The 22,247-nt window shown below is 41.6% G+C and overlaps 1 protein-coding gene across 1 annotated transcript in view; it reads right to left on the bottom strand.

Annotated features, from left to right (window-relative positions):
* Positions 1-22,247, bottom strand: part of HERC2 (HECT and RLD domain containing E3 ubiquitin protein ligase 2) — a 921,269-nt gene that overhangs the window by 121,061 nt on the left and 777,961 nt on the right. Inside the window, 3 exon segments of the mRNA XM_030201308.1 lie at positions 6,278-6,455; positions 15,055-15,269; positions 17,811-18,009. Coding sequence (XP_030057168.1) covers positions 6,278-6,455; positions 15,055-15,269; positions 17,811-18,009 — 592 coding nt within the window.

The raw sequence follows: 22,247 nt of genomic DNA, 5'->3' as shown, positions 1-22,247 counted from the left end.
AACAGATGAAAAGGACAGATCTGACAAGGGAATTAAGAAACTGGGTATCAGCTAAGAGGAAGAAGAAAGGGGCTAGATGCCAGCAGGGGTTGAAACACAGTTAACTAGCAAGAGTTGGTGAGGGAATGAGACAGAGAAAGATAAGCAGGGGCTGGGGAGGAGTAAGAATGAAAGATGGAAAGCTCACAGATAGGTGAGATGTGTAAAGACGGAAACTGAGAATGATGGGCAATATCTTTAGCTGCTGAGTGGTGATGCATAGAAGAGAGAAATAGAGAAAAACAATGACCAATGTCAGAGAAAAATGTAGCGAGGAAAGGATGACAGGAGAAGAAATAATTTAGATGAAGATGGAATAAGGAAAGTTGAATGGAGAAACTGGGACCAAGCAGATAAAATGAGCAGACTAAAAATGGAGGACACGTTTTATTTTCAGTTAAGTGAAATGTGTCAGTTTTTACAATGTACAAACCTGATAACTTTGTATTTTACATAGTACAGAATCAAATACATTTCTGTTTTTCCAGTAGTGAACTGCATTCAGACCTCTTGAAGTTTCTGTTTTCTAGTTAGTGGTAGCTTATTCTGAGTTTGATGCTCTGCCTGTATTCTGCAACATTAATAGAAACGAGGCATTCTGCTAGTGTTTACTTTCTAGGTAGGGATCTGTAGCAGTCTGATTTATTCTGGGGTTTTTTTTCCCCCAAGCTGGAAGTATATTGCTTTTCTGTGGTGCTGCCTTTTATAGGTAGGGTTATCGCTATCAGAGCTGCTTTATTATTACAGGATTTCTTTATAGGTCTGGAATGTGTTGTTTTGCAAGTTTTAGTCACTGGAACTCTGTGGGTTGTTATAGGGGCCCATCTTTGTTTTCCACCTGGTGCCCATTCAGTCCTAGGTATGCTGATTGGGGGTATTCCTTTATAGTATAATGATGATGTGGTAAAAAATCTGGGTATCCTCTTGAATCAGGGTTTATTATAGGACAGGCAAGATATCAGTGCTAGGAACAAAATTTATTACAGATTTCATGGGATAACAGGGGATACCTAGGCTAAGATAGGATTTTAAAATGGAAGACAGGGGAGCCATATTGCTCTGAGATGAATACACAGTGACAGGCCACAAGATACAGAGCTTAGCTGATTTCCCTGTTAGTTAACCTTTGGATGTTATTTTTAAGTCATGTTATTTGAGTTGGACTAGAAAGGCTCACCTGTTCAGGAAAAACTGAGGCCAATGTTTGCATTTGGGCAGCCACATTTAGAGATGTTCTGGTCAGCCTGACATTCTCCTTGAGGGAGATAATGTCACCCCCAGATAAGCTAATGAAAGTAATGAAATGGCCCAACTGAAGGTTCTGAAAAAGGGGATATGAAATGAACCCATTGGAAGTGACCAATGGTAAGCAGACAAGATGTCTGAGGTAACTTTCCTCCCTGAACTTTCCCTGGAACTTTCCTTGGACTATTTGCTGACATATTATCAAAGGCTTTAGGACACAAAGGAACAGGGGTGGAGCTTCCTATTGCGGTTCATAATCTACAGTTATTATAAAAGATGAGAGCTGGAAAGTTTTTTTTTCGAATGCTGAGATCTTGCACGAAGGTGAGTGGATGTCACGTATACATAGCAGGAACCTGGGTTTGTGAGCCCTTGGGCCACTGCTGAGGAGCAGCAGTGGCAGGAGAATCACCCCAACACCAGATAAGGCAGACCGGAACTGGAACACAGTGGACTGGAGTAAGGCTTCACCTACACTTGGCCACCTTTCACCAAGAGTAGAGCTCTGGGCTTCAGGCGACCGGTAGGACTTGCAGGACAAGGCAGGACACAGCAGCAGGCTGACAAATAACAGGAACACTAGAAACACGCTGGGTTCCAGGAAAAACAGCAGGCAAACGAACAATCCAGAAACAAGCCGGGTCAGGGCAGGCTGTAGACAGAAGAATAGTCCAATAAACAATCCAGGTCTGGGCAGGCGGCAGGCAGAAGAATAGTTCAATAAACAATCCGGGTCTGGGCAGGCGGCAAGCAGAAGAATAGTCCAAAAAACAAGCAGAGTAAAAGTCACCAACACGAAAAGCACAAAGGCACTGCAACACTTCACACCAAAGGAACGCCTCTGAAGAACACTTTTGCAAGGCAACTAGGAACCTTACTAGGTGGTTAATAAAGGCAGGTCACAAGGGAGTTCACTAGGTATGGGTGCTGCTTGGTTCCAAAAAACTCCCAAAACAATCTGGAGAGGTGGAAGATCCGGATCGGACCAGCATATCTTCTGGAACACAGTAAACGGTAAACTATCACTTCACAGCATTCCCTAGGTCTAAACCCCGGGGACTGAGGTGACTGCGAGCCAGGGACCTGGGCACAACCGTGACAGTATCCCCCCCGGGCTTCTCGGGAGGTCTGGGTTTCTCTGGAACTTCTGGGTGAAATCGGCTGGCACGATAAGGTAGACTTCCAATGTCCATATCCTTAGGCGCCGGCCGGGAGCTGGCCAGTTGAGGGCAAGACTGGGCTTTGTTTACCAAGCGGTGTTGAGTGCCTGGCACTGGAGTGGAGCTACAGGCCATGGTTTGCTGCGAACTAGTCTTTTGATTCTTAGATATCCGGCGCTCTGGATTGTCCTGAAGCTTAGGTCCTGGGGTCGACTTCTTACGTAAAGTGCAGGATCCCTGGCCCCAAGGAGGCGTCTCAGCAGTCCTGTTGGCCAGATCTGGAGACCTGAGCCCGTTACCAGATTCCACTTGGCACTGGCTGATCGGGGGTAGGGCACATGCACAGGTCATCCCCCTTGTAAAAGTCTTAGAGTCCTGAGAGTCACTAATATCTGTCCATGCATCTGAATCCTGGTCCAACTGTTCGCCGACCACACTATCGGTGTCAGGGATGAAACAAAGTTTTCGGCACGACTCGCCCCAGTCCACGATCTCACCTTTACCCCAGTCTAGGACCGGGTTGTGTCTCTGTAGCCAGGGAAGACCTAAAACGATGGGTTGTACTGCTGAAGGAAGGACATATAGAGAGATATCCTGCCAGTGATCGCCAATCTGTAGGCCCACAGGCACCGTTTGAGTATTTACATAGCCTTGGATACTACCATACACCGAAAAAAGCGGGATGGTCTTAGGTAGTTCTTGTGTAGGAATGTTCAGTTGCTGGACTAGAGATGCGGTTATAAAGCTTCCACCCGCCCCAGAATCCAAAAAGACCTCAGTATGCTCCTGTTTAAGACCTAGGTCAAGAACGCTGGCATAAGAAACTGAGTGCGCAGAAAGTTAGAGGATTGGCTTACTACAGTTCCTGCAGTTAATCCTGGCCCTAAGGAGCCAGGTTTCTGTGGGCAGTAGACCGCGTAGTGTCCCGTCTCACCACAGTACAAGCAGAGGTTGAGGGTCCGATGTCGCTGTCTTTCTTGACTTGTGAGAGGGGTATGACCTAATTGCATGGGTTCTGCCGGTGGTTGCAGGGGAATCTCCCGTGTACGAGGAGCCGGTGGTAGCCCTTGTTGACTCGGCGTCTTCATACCTATCCTTTCAATGGAACGCTGTTCTTTGCCCCACTCCTGAAATCGGATATCAATCATAGTACACAGTTTAATCAGGTCATCCAGCCTGGTGGGAAGTTCGCGTCCGGCCAGCTCATCCTTAATCTGCGGTGCCAGCCCCTGCCAGAAGGTTGCGAGCAGACTTTCATTATTCCAGTCCAATTCAGAGGCCAAGGTGCGGAACCTAATCGCATAGTCCCCTAAGGTCTGGGTTCCCTGTTTGAGTCTCAGGAGTGCAGAAGTAGCTGAAGTAACCTTCCCTGGTTCTTCAAACACTCGTTTGAAGTGCTCCACGAAGCCCCGGAAATCCTGAAGCACCGGATCGTTCTTTCCCCAAAGCGGGGACGCCCAATCTAAGGCTTGGCCAGACAGCAGGGACATTATATAAGCTATCCGGGTTCTCTCCGTAGGAAAATCTTGGGCCTGAAGCTCAAAAATTATTTTGCACTGGTTAAGAAACCCTCTACAGCCCTTGGGATTACCGTCATATCTAGGAGGTGACTTTAGACGGATTCCGGATGTGGCCGGAGCTCTCGGTGGTGCTAAACCGGAGGCGTCCGCTGCGGCCCCCATAGAGGCCGCCATCAGTCGCTCTAGCTGCTCCATACGTGCTCCCAATGTATGAAGTATTCTGGCATGCTCCTGCAGCGCCTGCGTGAGGGATGATGCCTCCGAGCTCATGGCCTTGCAAACTGTCACGTATACACAGCAGGAACCTGGGTTTGTGAGCCCTTGGGCCACTGCCGAGGAGCAGCAGTGGCAGGAGAATCACCCCAACACCAGATAAGGCAGACCGGAACTGGAACACAGTGGACTGGAGTAAGGCTTCACCTACACTTGGCCACCTTTCACCAAGAGTAGAGCTCTGGGCTTCAGGCGACCGGTAGGACTTGCAGGACAAGGCAGGACACAGCAGCAGGCTGACAAATAACAGGAACACTAGAAACACGCTGGGTTCCAGGAAAAACAGCAGGCAAACGAACAATCCAGAAACAAGCCGGGTCAGGGCAGGCTGTAGACAGAAGAATAGTCCAATAAACAATCCGGGTCTGGGCAGGCGGCAGGCAGAAGAATAGTCCAATAAACAATCCGGGTCTGGGCAGGCGGCAAGCAGAAGAATAGTCCAAAAAACAAGCAGAGTAAAAGTCACCAACACGAAAAGCACAAAGGCACTGCAACAATTCACATCAAAGGAACGCCTCTGAAGAACATTGTTGCAAGGCAACTAGGAACCTTACCAGGTGATTAATAAAGGCAGGTCACAAGGGAGTTCACCAAGTATGGGTGCTGCTGGGTTCCAAAAAACTCCCAAAACAATTTGGAGAGCTGGAAGATCCGGACCGGACCAGCATATCTTCTGGAACACGGGAAATGGTAAACCATCACTTCGCAGCATTCCCCAGGTCTAAACCCCGGGGACTGAGGTGACTGCGAGCCAGGGACCTGGGCACAACCGTGACAGTGGATGAGAGAAAAAAAGTCTCACTGACTGACTCTCATTCAAGAAAAAGCAGATAAACTCTAATTCCTGTGTTATTGGCTTGCACTGTGTCCTTATGTGAGAGTAATAGGCTTGGAGAGTGTATGGTTAGCTAAGTAAAACAATCAGTATGGTGGAGAAAATGATGTTCTCCTTAGTCTGACAAGGTCTAATTCTGTTAATGATTACCAGTGCATCTAGAGAAATGATTATTTTTACTGATCTAGATGTACTTCCTGCTATATTGCAAACCTTCATTCTTGTATCAATAATTTTCAATTGCAATCTCTTTCTAATTGATGCCTGAATAAAAGAACTTAATTTTCAGAGAACAGTTTCTTTTTTTTCTATATCACTTCTGGGTAAAAGCATAGCTTTGGGGAAAAGAGTTAGACATGTCATAGATGCTTTTCCTGTAACATCAACAATAATGAAGGCATCCTTTGCTGGCTTGCAGTTTTTTCCAAGGGCAAGTTTTTTTTAGATCAGCAGGACTTAGCAACTTTGATTCATGCCATTGTGACAAATAGATTGGATTACTTTAACAGTCTATATTGTGGTTTGCACTTAAACATCAACTTAAACATTTACAGCTTGTCCAAAATACAATTACTCACAAACTGATTAAGAAATCTATGGACAACATTTCTCCTATTTTGTTGTCTCTTCATTGGCTTCCAGTAGAGTGTTGAATTAAATGTGATTGGTTGGTTTACCAATATTTATCTGGATGGTCCACTGTATTAGAGAATGCTGTAGCAAACTTTATGTCTATCTCAACATTTTTTGTTGAGTGTACTATCTGGGATTAGGCTGCAATGTATGGTGCAGTGAGCCTTTGCAATATAGGGTCTTTTTTTTATATGGAATGTATTGTCTTTGGAGGTTTAGTAGGAAAGACTAACTCACTTTCTGGAAAAAAGTAAAAACATGGCTTTTTGGTCACTGGGTTGGGGAATGTTGTTAAAAAGGTATTGGGTAGGGACTATGGGGTGCAGAGCTGAGCTGTGAGATTGGGTTTAATACATATGGGGGAGTGGGACTAGGTAGCATGTGGTGGGCTGGGGTAGAGTTTTATTTCTATTGTTATTATTTTATTTTTATATTGTAACTCACCTTGGGTTCTATTGGAGAGGCACATGGATCAAACGTAAGAAATAAATAAAATGCATAAATAATAATATTACTTTAAAAAAATATTTGCCACAAAAGAGGAAAGTAGTTAAAGAAGGGCTCAGTCTCACCAGTTTGGGTTTCAATTGATCTTCACTATCTCCATGGCCAAGACGTCCATATCTTCCTTTTCCCCAAGAATAAAGTTCTCCTGTTGCAGTGATGCAAGCACTGTGTGCACCTCCAGCAGCAATATCAATCACTTCTATTCCTCGCAATGACTCAATCACTCGAGGTCGATCACAAGTACTGGAACATTATGAAAACAAGAAGTTTTCAGAATACAGTGCAACATTTGATCGAGAAGAAACACAACAGTCTTTAATGTGTCTTTTTTATGATCACCCAAATGTAAACTCCTAAATATATATAAAATCACAGTTATAGTAACTATACAAGTACCTAGGCTGTGATGTCATATATGCACATATATTACACCTATTATATAAAAGGCAACGTATGTGTCTACGTACTTTTACAAAATTGTCTCTCTCAAAGCTCCTACACAAAATTACGCTTGTTGACGCATGGACTGTACTACTGACCCAGAAGCATTGCCACAGATGCCAAATTCGGGTGTGGAGGGAGCCTTCTCAGTGAAGTTGGCATTGCCAAGTCCTTTTCCTTGGAGAGCTATTGCTCCAAGGTAAAAGTAGAAGGAAAAGCTTCAGAACAAGTTGTGGTTTCAAGACCATTTATGGTAAGGTTAACCAACACTTTGCAAATTTATCCCGTACTATGAAAAAGCAGGTGGAAGATGAATCTCAATACTCTGCTAAGTTTGTCCAAACTGAGAAACACCTGGATGGGTTAAAGCTTGTTAGAGAAGCTCAGGTTTGTGATAGCGGTGCTTTGGACCAGAAAATTGAATATTTGGAAAATCAAATTACAAAAAATAACTTAAGGTTTCTCAACTTCCCACAGTCACCAGTATTGTGACCAATTGCTATGGTCCAGAACTATTTAAGAGAAGTGCTTGAATTTCCAACTGATAGCATGCCTCCAATTGATCAAGTTCAGTACCTGGTTGGGCTAGACTCCATGATAAGTTCAATACTGTACTTGAACATCAGGCTTCTTTTGAAGTCATGAATTTGATGGCTTTCTTGGGAAAATTTGTTGGAAACTGTTAACAGGATGGACAACTTTGATGGTGTGCTTTGTTTTAGAATCTCCCCATAATATAGTATCCTGACTTTACTTCAAGGATTTAAGTTTTTCCTGATTTTTTAATGTCAAATGCAGAAGAGGCATAAGGACTTCTTAGCTCTTAGACCCAGGGCTTCAGGAGCAAATTTTGTTTTGAAATAAGTAGATGATTGTAACTTTTGAGAGTAAACAGTTTTTGTTCTTTGATTCTCAGCAACTGATGAAATTTATTTTTAAAGTTCAAATCTCTTTAATAAACTTTATCAAAATCTTAGAACCAAATGAAAACAACTGAACACAAAGGCATCGGAGAATACATAATATTCTAAGTCTGCTCCCCTGTTCAACATAATCCATCTAGCCCAGTATCCTGCTTCCAACAGTGTCCAATCCAGGTCACAAGTAGCTGGTAGAAACCCATTTAGTAGCAACATTCCAAGCTACCAATCCCGAGGCAAGCAGTGGCTTCTCCCATTACGTATCAATAACAGACTATGGACTTTTCCTCCAGGAACTTGTCCAAACCTTTTAAAAACCCAGATATGCTAACTGCTGTTACCACATCCTCCGGCCATGAATTCCAGAGCTTAACTATTCTTTCAGTGAAAAAATATTTCCTCTATTTGTTTAAAAAGTTTTTCCATGTAATTTCATCGAGTGTCCACTGGTCATTGTAATTTTTGAAAGAGTGAAAAATTGATTCACTTCTACCCGTTCTACACCACTAAGGACTTTATAGACCTCAATCATATTCCCCCCTCAGCGGTCTCGTTTCTAAGCTAATGAGCCCTAACCTCTTCTATGTTTCCTCATAGCATCCTGTTTGATTTTTGGCTGCCCCTGAACATTGGGCAGAAGATTTCAGTGTATTTCTACAATGATACCTAGATCTTTTTCTTGAATGCTGACTCCCAAGGTGGACCCTAGTATCAGGTAGCTATGATTCAGATTATTATTCCCAATGTGCATTACTTTGCATTTATCCGCATTAAATTTCATCTGCCATTTGGATGCTCAGTCTTCCAGTTTCCTAAGGTCTTCCTGTAATTTTTTACAATTCGCAAGCGTTTTGACAACCTTGAACTCATTGTTCCATTTTCCAGATCATTTATAAATATGTTAAACAGCCCTGGTCCCAGTACAGATCCCTGTGGCACGCCATTATTCACCCTCCTCCACTGAGAAAAATGGCCTTTTAACCCTACCCTCTGTTTTCTGTCCAATATCCAATTTCTAATCCATAGAAGGCCATTGCCTCCTATCCCATGACTTTTTAATTTTCTCAGGAGTTTTTCATGAGGAACTTTGTCAAAAGCTTTCTGAAAATCCAGATTCACTACCAGCAACCGGCTCACCTTTATCCATATCTTTATTTACACCTTCAAAGAAATTAAGCAAATTGATGAGGCTAAACCATGTTTGTCTATGTGTTCCATAATTTTATTCTTTATAATAGTTTCCACTATTTTCCCCAGCACTGAAGTCAGGCTTACCGGTCTATAGTTCCTCGAATCACCCTTGGAACCTTTTTTTAAAAACTGGCGCTACATTGGCCACCTTCCAATCTTCAGGTACTACGGATGATTTTAATGGCAGGTTACAGATCACTAACAACAGATCAACAATTTCATGTTGTAGTTTTTCTGTAGGGTGTATGTCATCTGGTCCAGGTGATTTATCACTATCAATTTGGCTCAGCTCGTTTTCCAGGTTCACCGAGATTTCTTTCAGTTCCTCCACATCATCACCTTTGAAAACTATTTCTGGCACAGGTAGATCACTTACATCTTCTTCCGTAAAGACTAAAGCTTCATGACTCACAGCTGAAGTGACAGAAACACTTTTGCAGCATACACAGAAACCGTTGGCAGCAGTGACAGTGGCACAAGCTCAAGGCATGACTGAGCTGTCAGCAGGATGCACCCAAGCACTTCTGAGACAACCAGTATCAGCTAGGGAAAGTTCAGTCGCAGGATCAGGCACACATTGGTATTATCTGATTTCATTAGACCACCGCATTCGTTCTCCGAGGCTCTTCTTTACCCCTATAACCGAAGCCTATCTCACCCTCACTAAACTCTTCCTTCGATCCTTCATAAAGGTGGTTAATAAATCCCAATAAATACATATTCTTGTGTCTGTGTAGTACAAGCAGACTTCTCCACCAAGTCATCTCCATACGACGACAGACCTAGACCTGCCAAAATATTTTGCACATTAAAGGTAGGCACTCCATTCTGTGCATCACAAGGGATGCTCATTTTAATACTACTCACTGTAATACATTTGCATTGGATTATTGGTAGCTGATATGGCTAATGGTTAAAGCCACACAGAACTCCTTTGAGCATAACGTTTGCTTTAAACCGACTACAACCAATCTAAAGCAAATGTTGCAAGCATGGTAAGCTTTGTGCATCGGGCCCTTAGCTTTCAGGGGGCAATGCTTTACAGTAACCAATCAGAAGGCACAGAACAATGAAAAAACAAGAAAAAAACCTTTATAATAGGTGCACAATATAGATGAGAAAATGGAGAAGTTTTCCCAACTCTGTGTTTACAGTCAAAAAAATGTTGGTGTTCTAAAAGTTTATTCAGCAATGCAGAATTTCCATGCATCTTATTTGAATGAGATTTCCTTTGGGCCATCAGTCGCTGTCTAGAAATCAGTAGGTTCAACCACGGCTGTAAATACATGTGGTATTTAGGTATTTTGAGCATTGGGGCCTAAGAGTATACCCCCTAATTCTATATAGTGTATCTAGAGTTGTGCATGCAAATCTACTGTAGCAGCATTAACATTTTCAAAAAGGTGACTATAACAAAACGAGGATAATGGTTAAAAAGAAGCTGAAAGTGTTAGCTGCAAAGGTTAGGACTTTCAGGTACATCAGAAGCAGAAAGCCTGTGAGGGAATCCATAAGACGGTTAAGTCATGAAGGAGCAAAAGGGGTACTCAGGGAGAACAAGGTCTTAGCTGAGAGATTTTATTTTTATTTATTATTATTTTTTACATTTGTACCCCACGTTTTCCCACTCATGGCAGGCTCAATGCAGCTTACATGGGGCAATGGAGGGTTAAGTGACTTGCCCAGAGTCACAAGGAGCTGCCTGTGCCTGAACTGGGAATTGAACTCAGTTCCCCAGGACCAAAGTCCACCACCCTAACCACTAGGCCACTCCTCCACTCTCTATTACACCAATGTAAATACATTTTCCTTTCCCTCTTACCAGTTTAACTCACAGCGCTTCTTCTTTACCCCATATGTCCTGCAGTTCTGTCACTTTATTAGTATTCCTCCACCCTTTTTTCCTACTCTGTCCTTCCAGAATAGATTATAGCCAGGTATAACTATATATCAGTCATGATTTTCCATGAACCACTTTTCCATGACTGCCACTAAATTTAAGAAGGCTTCTATCATTGTAGCCTCTAGGTCTAGAAATTTGTTTCCCATACTACGGTCATTGGTATACCAGGCTCTCCAGATGTTACTCATTTTTCCCTTTTCTATAAAGGTATTTGATGTCTTACCATCCTGAAGGTTATTAATGACTTAGGGACTTTTCTCACCCATCCTCAGCAAATTTATCTTAAAGCCCCCTTTAGTACTTCAGCCAGTCTGTTACTGAAGACACTTCATCCCATCCTTGAAAGATGGACACCATCACTGGTCAGTAGCTCTTGGAAAATCATCCCATGGTCTAGGAAACCGAAGAGCTCACGTTGGCAGCATCCATGAAGCCACACATTTAGCTCCAGGATGCGAGCTTCCCTCATTCAGGCTTTACCTTCAACAGGAAGGACTGATGAGAACACCACCTGTGCACCTAGGTGCTTCACCCTCTGACCTAGAGTCATGAAGTCACGTTTGATATGTTCAGTACAATACATAGCAGTATCATTTGTACCAACATGGATGAGCAGCATAGGATAGTGGTCAGTAGGCTTGATGAGTCTAGACAATCTTTCTGCTACATCTCAAATCTTGGCAACAGGCAAGACAGCAGATGGGTGCTTCAGTACCCCTCAGAAGAGAATCACCAACAACCACTACTTTTCGCTTCTTATTGGTCACTGATCCAGTGGCTTTGGGATTTTTGATCGTTGTTTCCTCCTGTTCCTCAAGATGTTTTCAGCTCTTCTGCCTCCAGGGCTGCAAACCGATTCTTCAGTTCAACAGAAGATGGAGTTGGGGTGTTGATTTTGCAGGGTCTGGTGACTTGTGTCCAGCAGTCCTCTTTCTGCACAAGATTTTCTCTCCCTTCGCGGGAGATTCCTAATATTTCAACATGCATCTCCGGGATGAATTTCTGGTTGTCACAGATGCTTCATAGTCTTGCCACCTCCTCTCTTAGTTCTTGTACTTCTTCAATGAGGGATTCAATGTGCATATATTTATCACATGAAACCAGAACCTTGATTTGGACCAAGCATTCAGTCTGGACACAAGCAGTAGCTGTAATGGGAGCCGCAGATTTAGGGGCATGATGTTTCTTTGCCATACTTAAAGTGTAGGAGCTTTTTGCACCTGTGGATAAAAAGAAATAAAAAGGGCTACCAAAGTCCTAACCCTGTTTTTTCCTACACATGTTCTGAAGGAAACAAGCAGGTAGATTTATTATGAGATTTAGGAACCTGTTCAGATTTACTCTGCGAGTGTAGTTCAATGTATTTCCTTGCCTATTATTGGGAACAAGTTTAAGGGAAAGAGAAGGTAAATTAATATTCTTCTATTAGAGGTATATACAATAGTAACAAACTTGTGTATATGTTAAACGAGATACTTTTAATCTAAAACAGGAAAGGCACCTGATAACAAAGTAGAAAGCTGGAGCTACTGAAATCAGAAATGATTTGCTTTAAAAAAAACAGATACAATGTGAACAGAATTAATTGTAGGACATAAACAGTGGGTGGTGGGCTGAAGGGCAGGGTAAGAGGGCCTAAACAACCAAATACCTGTAGAATGTGTTAGCTGTGATACCTATCTCTAAAGCTGTATTAAACCACCTTATTACACGGATGTTTGGGCTGAGGGGTAGGGTGAGAGGGCCTAAGAAGCAAGATCTGTGGGCTTTGCTAGCTGTGAAAATGCAGTGGAATAAGCACAGACAAGGTTTAGAGCAACTTAACAGGATTGCACAAACCACAGCACAAACGATAAGCATTAACCAGGTAGAAATGAGAAGGGAATGCAGAAAATGTGGCTTATCTCAGACAGTGAGGTTCCACTGACTCTGATATAAGACAACGCCACATTTAATACAATGATATTTTATGGTCTCCAATCATCACATTGTAACAGGGTTCCACTGTATTCATGATAAATGACTGAGCATCCACTCCACACACAGAAGTCTATACCTGCAGAGAATTCAACAAAGAACTACATAATCACATAGTGAGTGAATTGAGAAAGGGGGTCCATAATGATATAAATTGTTTAATTTGCTTTCCCCCTTTCCCCTGAACTAACATATTTTCCATGTGGAAGAGAAGATGCATTTGATTTCTCCACATCACCAGTGTGTGTGGATCCTCTGCAATCCACTGAATCAGGATATATCTTTTAGCCATCAAGCATGCCTTACTTACAAACAAACATTGTTCCTATGATTCCAGTTACAAATCATAATCCAGGTATAACAGACTCAGTTTTTTTCTGCTTTTAGGTAGGGAGATTCTGAAAAGGTGTTCCAAATGAGTCCAAGGAGTTTCCCCAAAATCCAATTATCTTTGGGCTTCTCACCAACAATGTATATAGGAACATTCGGGAGTTTGGCATTTAACGGTTTCCAGGTCTTGTAGACCAAACCCATCCAGGATGCATACACAAATGGAGTAGAATCTTATAATGCACATTCTCCCAGGTCAAGGGCCCCCAAAATCACTTCCAGAAAATCTCCTGAAGTGTAATCCTCTACCCCATCTTGCACCCATTTAAAATACTGACTTTGATCCAAGCACCTTTCTGACCTCATTTGCAATTTTCTTTAAATTAGTCCCTTATTTTCTTACTCCTGCTACTCTATCTATATGTTCTATCTTTGCTTACAACCTATGCTATCTATTATAATGTTTTATTGTGTTGACATTGTAGTGTAGCATACGTCATACTGATGTTTGAATATTTTTACTGCTGTAATTGTCTATAGCTTATGTTTGAGTTGTTCTTGCTGTACACCGCCTTGAGTGAATTCTTTCAAAAAGGCAGTAAATAAATCCTAACAAATAAATAAAAAAATAAATAAAATAAAGCATTACATGGTGACATATCTCCATCTCTTACATCTTCTATAATCAGCAACGGTAAACACACTGAAATTTTCTTTTCAAGAACACTGATGTTTTAGCAGCTGAAAAGAAAGTTTCAATGGTTTTTTTGGATTTGATCTTGGCATATATGTAGCAATGCTGATTAGGACAGACCCCTGACACAGGCGACATATGCTGAAAAACAGCCACGTCTTCATTTAATAAACTTTAGATTTTTACTGATTTGAAATCCTTGGCTGTTTTATTGATCATCAACACTGTTTCTTGGACTGATTTATCGTTACGGAGACTTTCCTCCTGTTTGTTTTTGATATGTGTTGGGATACATACTTTGAAGTACAAGAGTTTGTGTGGGTGGGGGGAAGGGGGGAGAAGAGGGGGCTGTGGATAGACTCCAGTTGTCTCACACAGTAAAGCAATAGTGATATATTTTTTAAATGAGGTTCTATTCTTCAAATATAGTGACCTAATATTTCAGGATTTTTAAAAACCTTTTTTGAGATATTTGCACTTTCTTTCAGTAAACCAAATTTGGCAATTTTTATTCCCTTTTTGGACAATTATTTTATCTTCAGATAGGCAGATGGACAGACCCATTTTTCATACACTATAGACCCAATATAACGTGGATTCACTTATAACACAAATACCTTGGAAACCAACACATGGGGTCCACAGTTTAATTCTAACACTTCATATGTCAAAAATTTTCAAAACTGTGTGGGCAAGTGCAAAGGTATACATTCTCTTGAAAACTACCTGGGACAAAAAGGTAACTGCTTTATTTGTGGATACATTTTCTTGCCAAAAATGTATAATTTTGAAAATGAAAAACTATCCCTCAGACTCTATAAATTGCGACTAAAGTTCCACACGCAAATCAGCATGCGTAGCTGATTTGCGTGTGGAACTTAATTGGTTAACAAGCCAAACAGCGCAGATAATTGGATGTTAACAAGCATATACGTGCATAGCTCGCTAAGCGTATTCTATAAAGTGATGCGTGTAGACCGTGAGGATCTCAAAAGGGGATGTGGCATAGGCGGGTCATGGGCATTCTGAAAATTTATGTGAACTGTTACAGAATATGCCCAGTCTGAGCCTAAATAAGACGTGTGCATTTAAACCAGATTTTAGTCATGGGACAGCAACTACATGTATTCTATACACAGCACGGGGGGGGGGGGGGGGGGGGGGGGGGGCTTTTGGTGCTGATTTTTTAGGTGCCATTACAGAATCTGGCCCTATGTGTGTGTGTGTGTTTATATATATACATATACACAATAAGAAATTCATATATGTAAATAGGTTTTGAAGATTGCCACCATATGGTTTATACCAACAATCTATTCTGTTGTGGATTGTTGATACAAACCATCAATACTCATTAACAAATTTCAGTTTCAAATTCAATTTTACCTTCTGTTCCCATGACCCAACTTGCCATCTTCTGCCTCGCCCCAAGAATAGACTTCGCCTTCTGAAGACAGAGCCAGACAATGCTTCCCTCCAGAGTTCACTGCCACTTTCTTTATAAATACATGTTGAATGGATTCCAGAAGTGTTGGTGTAGAAACAGACTCTGTACCTCCAATTCCCAGCCTTCCTCCAGCACCATACCCAGTAGCATATAACTAAAATACAAAATGACACATAAAAAAACAACTTTGTGCAGCATGTATGCCCATACATTAGAGCAATTTTCAGAGGGGAAGTATGCACATATTTTCTCTTTGAAAATTATCCAATGGAAAGTACATACAGACATTTATACCTACTATTTAGCATGAGGAAACGTCCCAGCTTTTTTACACATGCCTTCTATAAAGCATGCATGTAAACACTTATCCCTCCTCAGTCCTGTCCCTGGGAATGCTTCCTTTTCATTTGGATAAATTTATGTGCATACAGACTATATTAGCATACATAATTGTATTCACATACAGTCTGGGTAATTTTAAAAGAAGTTATTTCTGCACATAAACCCTGACTTTATGTATATACATTTCTTTATAACTTTTATTTTATAGCCAATGTATTCAGCATAACAACAATGTAGAAAATACATAATTTAAATTTATGGCTTTTGTTTTGGGGAGGGGGGGGGAATATCTTCCATGCTTCATTTGCACATTGCCTTCATGATAGACATCCTAGAAATATGACCACTAGCTTGGTTTCTTCACTGCAATCATATATTGCAAGTGCAATGTGTAAAGGTCAACCACAAGCCCTCTCCTAAACTCCCCCATCTTTATTTCTCTCACCCCTACTCCCAAAGCTCTTCTCTATAAGTTCAATAGCAAACTACATGCTCTATGAGGAAAAGCCTCCCGAACTCGGGACTAAATCTGTACATGAATCCGCTACGTTAATGAGCAACTTTGACATTTACTCTCAAACTTCAACAAGTGCATTCGACATGGTAAACCACAATATATTACTAAGGCAATTACAGATGAGGACACAGGTAAGAGTGAGGCTTGACAGCAAAGACACCAGAGCACGGCTTGGCTGAAAGAACACCACAGCGAGGCTCGGCAGCAGGAACACCAGGGAGAGGCTTGGTTGCAAGAACACCAGGGCGAGGCTTGGTTGCGAGAGCACCAAAGTGAGGCTTGGCTGCAGGAACCCCAAAGCAAGTCTGGAATACTGGAAGATCAGAATAGGACTGGAATGAACTCGAACATATTTGGGAAACAGGAAGAAGACAGACCACAGCAGCCATAGGCCTGGTCACCCAGAGGCGAGGTGAGTGTAGGCACGGGATACAGTCACAACTGTGACACCTGTGGAGGGGAGGGATCTGAAGGTATTTCATAAGACCTCTACTCCAAGAAGTACTCTGGCTCTTCCTAGACAGCACAGTACTGTCCCTGAGAGAAGTGTCTATGCCTGCCTTGGTCTGCTGGAGGATCGTCCAGGCCTTGAAAGGCACCGAGGTATGGTTCTGCCACCCAACTCTAGAGATGCTTCCTTCCCCAACATCAAACAGGTCACTGCATGGGACGGCCTTGACCCTCACACCTACTGAGGCAAAGGCGTCAGTGGCTTCTCCACATACAAAGCCTGGGCCTCCAAGAAGGGCTGTAGCTCTTCTGGGGCTTGAGCAGCCAAAGCACTCTGCAGCAAGCCAGCTAGCTCTTCCTGGAACTGGTCATCAAAAATAGGTATTAGCAATGGCTGTGCTGTGCTGGGCTGGGGCCTTGGCTGGTTTTGGTGTGGAGACAGCTTGAAAATCCACCAGTGCCAAATTGGAAGCAGGATCTTAGCTGCATGGCAACTGCAGCGTCGGCACCACCACAAGAGAGGGGGTTCACTCCTCTTGACACCAATGCTTCTCAGGTGCCAGCAAAGTCGACGCCCTGGTGTTCCCGGGACCGTGCCTCGAGGGGGACTGATGTTTATGCTTTTTAGGCCTGGGCCAGTGTTGGGCATTGGAGTCCCTTGGTGATGACTATGATAATAAAAGTACTCTGTGTAGCTGGGTCAAAAAATGTAATTGTGGACCAGGAAGGCTGACTTGTGTGATCAAAAACGAAGTGGACGATCCGTGACAGCAATGGATGACTCTCACACGAGAAAGGCTGCCAATTCGTAAAGGACAACTGGATGATCACTCAAAGCGTTACACTGCAATTCTGAAAACTTTGAAAGAATGATTGAGAAGAGTTCAGAAGCACAAGAATGAAATTTTGTTGCAATATGACAATACGAGACTTCACACAGCACGAACTTCTAAACACATCTGGATAAGTTGCCTATACATGCTACATCTTACAACTACAAACTCAAGAGGAAAGAACTTTTTGGCATAATGCAAGTTTTACAGCAAACGTTAGCAGTAAATGCGAGAGACTGATCTTTGGCAGAAATGTGTGGTGAATGGTGATGACTATGAATAAAAATAAATACATGCAATAAAAAGAGTTTCAAGCATTATTTTTTGTTTTTGATTTGTTACATATTTTCATTTAAACAAAAGTTATGAAGGTAGTCCTGGATGTTTTACTGTTTTTCATGGTGGCTTTAAAAATATTTTCCTAGCTAAAGCTGTGCACTGGCTGAAATATTAATATGGTATCACTCCAAGTGCTTACTAAGCATGCATTGGGAAAGAGGACCTTGAGCGGAGCAGTTATGCCTGCCAGAATGCATACCATGTAAACCTTTACCTTTCCATCAGCTGTCACTGCAAACAGAGTTTGTTCACCACCAATTAATTGCACTGGTCTAAGAGTGGCAAGTGCTTCACATGGAGTTGGAACTTTGACTTTTGCCCCTTCAATACCACCCAGCTGCCCTCTATGGTTATGACCCCAACCATAGATTGTTCCGCTGCCTCCTGCAGAGAGAGTCCAGTCATCAGGTCGCCTGCAGAAAACACATGAAAAGTTGTACAAGGAACACACTGACACAGGAAAACCTAGAACATTCCATAACAGAGTTTATAAAGTACCAGAAGAATGTCTGTTATAAATGACAGAACTTGAATGTTTGAAAATTTTACAGTGAAGACAGGCTTGTCTCTATATGTAAATAAACTTTTAAATCAATAAATATATAGCAGTCCATTACCTGTCAATACTGGAAAAGTGTATGCCATGGAAATTATAACATTGGAGTGGCCTAGTGGTTAGAGCACCGGTCTTAACATCCAGAGGTGGCCAGTTCAAATCCTACTGCTGCTCCTTGTGGTCTTGGGCAAGTCATTGTAGATTGTGAACCCTCCAGGGACAGGGAAATACCCAGTGTATCTGAATGTAACTCACCTTGAGCTACTACTGAAAAAGGTGTGAACAAAATCCAAATAAATAAATGTTTCCAATTCATTCACATAGAGTGTGTGTGTCTGTATAAGCATTGCTCTACCTCCAGTCCCTTCTCTCCCCACCAACCCAATATTCAATTCTTAGCCCTTTCTGCTCTTGACCTCCCTCCATGAAAGCTTAATCATACCCCCTTACTTCCACCCCAGCAATAGCCTCAATTGTCCCTATATTTTAATATTCTTTCCTTATCTCATGGGTTGACAGCCTTTGCATAAACTAAAGATTTTCAGAAGCCAGATTCCTATTATAGAACTATTACAGACAGACCAGGCACTGTCTTTTATTATGTAAGAAGATACTTCCATACAGCATTCAGAGACCTTTATGTTAAATTTAAGAACAAACAAAGCAAAAGCCAATTCAAAGTTGTGAAGAAAACACACACATAAATATAAACCCACCTAACTTTAACGGGCAAATTGTGAGCATTAATTGCATTAATTGTATAAGAAAAACATATTTGCAAACTTTCTCTTTTATGCTCAAACTTTTTTATTGGCCAAAATTACCCTGCAGATATAGCCACTTCATGCATGCACAGATTTCATAGTTAATCTTACATACTTATGCATATCTGGGTAACCTTAGAAATTCCTCCTTAGAAATTCCTCCAATCAGGTCAGGTAAACATGCATTCACAGAGTGAAGGCAAATATGTCTACCTGCATAAATCCAAAGCAGTTTCATAACAAACCATTTATGCAGAAAAAAAACATCATTTTACCACATAAATGCCTTATAAAATTACCCCCATAAAAAGCTTTCTTCACAGAAGTTGAAACATCACAAATCTAATGTGCTTAACAAGTACAGTGTTAAACCAAAAATAGAAATGTTTGTTGATCACTAACTACTCCTTGAAACACTGTTCTCACTTGGATTTTGGGGCTCTGGTCTGTCTTGGTTTTCTTATCATCTCTCCCATTGCACTTTTAGTGTAAGCTCTGGTGGATCCTCTTCCACAGCTATCCCACTATCAGTTGACAAATGACAGGGCTGTGGTCTTGGGATCCTTTCTCTTTTCTTCTCTCTCTATATTTATTCCCTTGGTGCTCTGATCTCCTTCCATGGTTTTCAGTACCATCTTTATGCTAACAGTACTCCCTCTCCACATCAGAAATTTCTTCTGGAATAAAGGCTAAAGTTTCAGCCCGCTTGTCTGGTGGTGTTGCCTGGATGTCCCACTACCATCTGGAACTAAATATAGCCAAAACTGAGCTTCTATCTTTCCCCCTAAATACATATCTATTCTTCCCCCATTCTGTACTTCTGTTGATAACAATCTCATCCTCCTTGTCTCCACAGTTGGTAACTTGGGGTTACCAACAGTTGGGTTATCTTTGAGTTTTCTCTCTCTGCACATATCCAACAGACTGCTAAAACCTGTTGTTTCTTTCTCTGTAACATCACCAAAATTCATCCAATCCTTTCTGTGCACGATACGTAGACTCTCATCCATACCCTCAGAACCTCCCATTCAGATTACTGCAATGCTTCCACAATACTGTTGGCATTGAAAATGAAGAAAGCATTTGAAAGTGTGGAATGGAATATTTTAAGAGGGGAGTACTAAGTGGGATGGGAATAAAGAATCAGTTTTGGTCTGGGTTAATACAATGTACAAAGCTACAGAGATGAAGGTAAAGTCAATGGGGGATATTTTGAGACTTTTTGCTTAGAGAGGAGGCAGGGATATCCTCTCCAGCCCCTCTTGTTTGCTCTAGGGGGAAGGAGTGGGGATGGGTTGTGATATTCTGCATTTCTGTGGTTAAAATCAAAGTGGCTTACATATTATATGCAAGTATTTATTTTGTACTTGGAGCTATAGAGGATTAAGGGGCCCTTTCACGAAAGGGTTGCCACACAGCAACCAGGAACTACCACCAGCCCAACGCGTGTGCCATTTCCGACACACTGGAAAATCCTTTTTGTAATTTTTACTGAGGTGCTAACCCGGCAGTAATCGGTTACCGCAGGAGCTCCTACCACTGCCTCAATGGGTGATGGTAAGTGCTCCCCATAATTTTACCACATGGCAATTTTATTTTTGGGTGCTTTTTAGCTGCTGCAGCAAAAAGGGCCCTGGTGCACGGCAAAAATGGCCCCCACCACTACCGCAGGGCCCTTTTTACCACAGCTTGGTAAAAGGACCCCTAAGTGAGCGGCCCAGAGTCACAAGGAGCTGCAGTGGGAATCAAACTTGGTTCCACTGGTTCTCAGGCCACTGCACTAACGATTAGGCTACTCATCTGCTCTGATTGGTGGAGCCCTTAGCTGAAAGATTTAGGAGCAATGAACATATTAGAGAAATTAGAGTAGGGGCATAAGATCATAAGATAGCCACCTTCACCTACAATATATTGCACTACATTAGTTTTACTGATTCTTGAATACTAATAATACTCCTGAATACGAGATATATACAAAATATAAATCAATAAATACATACTTTAAAAAAAGAGATAAGAGTAAAAAATCAATACGAATTAAAATTAGTATATACCTATGAGATAATCTATCCAAAAGTAATGTATTAAGGACAAAGACCCAAGAGCCGTATACAATAACAAAATTGAAAAGATTACTATTGTGCAAAATTAACCTTATGTATAAAGTTTGTATTGCACAATTTTTATAGATCACAAAAGCCAAAGGTCACTAAAAAGGGAGAGGTGATAATATGTAATAACTAAAAAACTGAAAACAAATAAAAGAGGTAGACCTAACACTAGAATGGTATGTGAGTAAGTAGTGAAAAAACTGTAATCAGTGTATAAAATAAGTGCATAGTAAAAGTGCTGCAAATAATGTTAAGATAAACACATAAGTGAATATTGAAGTAGTGAAGCAAAGGAATGGCTATCAATAAAAGGACACACAGTGCAACAGAGGATATCACAAGCAAAAAGCTCTTAAAAAAAAGAAACAAGAGAAAATTACAAAGGAATCAGGTTTGTCAGGAAAGGCACATCAAATAAATTTTAAAAACACAAATGGAATACATATCTGATGATAAAATTGATCAATAAAAACTTGCGTAAGAAATATAATTGAGGGAACACAGACACCAAAGAGAGCTTCTACTGCTTTGAAAGTTGTGTCAGTAAAAGAAACAAGCCGAAGTGTGTGAAAAAAAGACTATGCAAATGAAGGACCAAAAGTGTGAAACATTAAGAAATTGCTGCAATACCCAGGACAGAATAGCACACAAAAAGAAAATTGAAAATGAGGGTAGGAATGAAATGAAACACATATGAATTTGCAAAGCTTTATGTGAAGCATAAAAAAGACACATAATGGAGGACAAAGGATAGAAAGTATGTTATCATCTCGGTAAATAAAATATATACGAGCTGAGGGGAAAAAACTGCAAGTGAACTGATGAATAAATTAATAAACTGGTTCAAAATGTTAAAAAAGTAAAAATGCTAGATATTGTGAAAAGATGGTAGAGGAACAGAAGGCCCTGCGGTAGCAGCAAATGTCGTTTTCCCACAAGCTGAGGGCCTTTTCACCGCAGTGGGTAAAAAGGCTGTAAAATTAAATGGTCATACAGTAAGATTGATCTTACCATGTGGCCATGTGGGAGGCAGCACTCACCACAACCCATTGAGGTGAGCTACCGTGCTAACCCGGAGGTAACCGGGTAGTGCACAGCACTGCCCGATCACCAGCATGCAAAAGAAAATTGAGTTCTATTTTCCCCAGCGTGGGAAATGGCGTGTTGTGGCTGGAACTACTGCCAGCTCCCCCATTGGGCTGGTGGGTAGCACCAAATTG

Source organism: Microcaecilia unicolor, chromosome 4 (assembly GCF_901765095.1).
Source record: "Microcaecilia unicolor chromosome 4, aMicUni1.1, whole genome shotgun sequence".
In the NCBI taxonomy this organism is placed as follows: domain Eukaryota; kingdom Metazoa; phylum Chordata; class Amphibia; order Gymnophiona; family Siphonopidae; genus Microcaecilia; species Microcaecilia unicolor.
The sequence above is the reverse complement of the archived record's forward strand: the minus strand, read 5'-3'. Positions and strand labels throughout refer to the sequence as shown.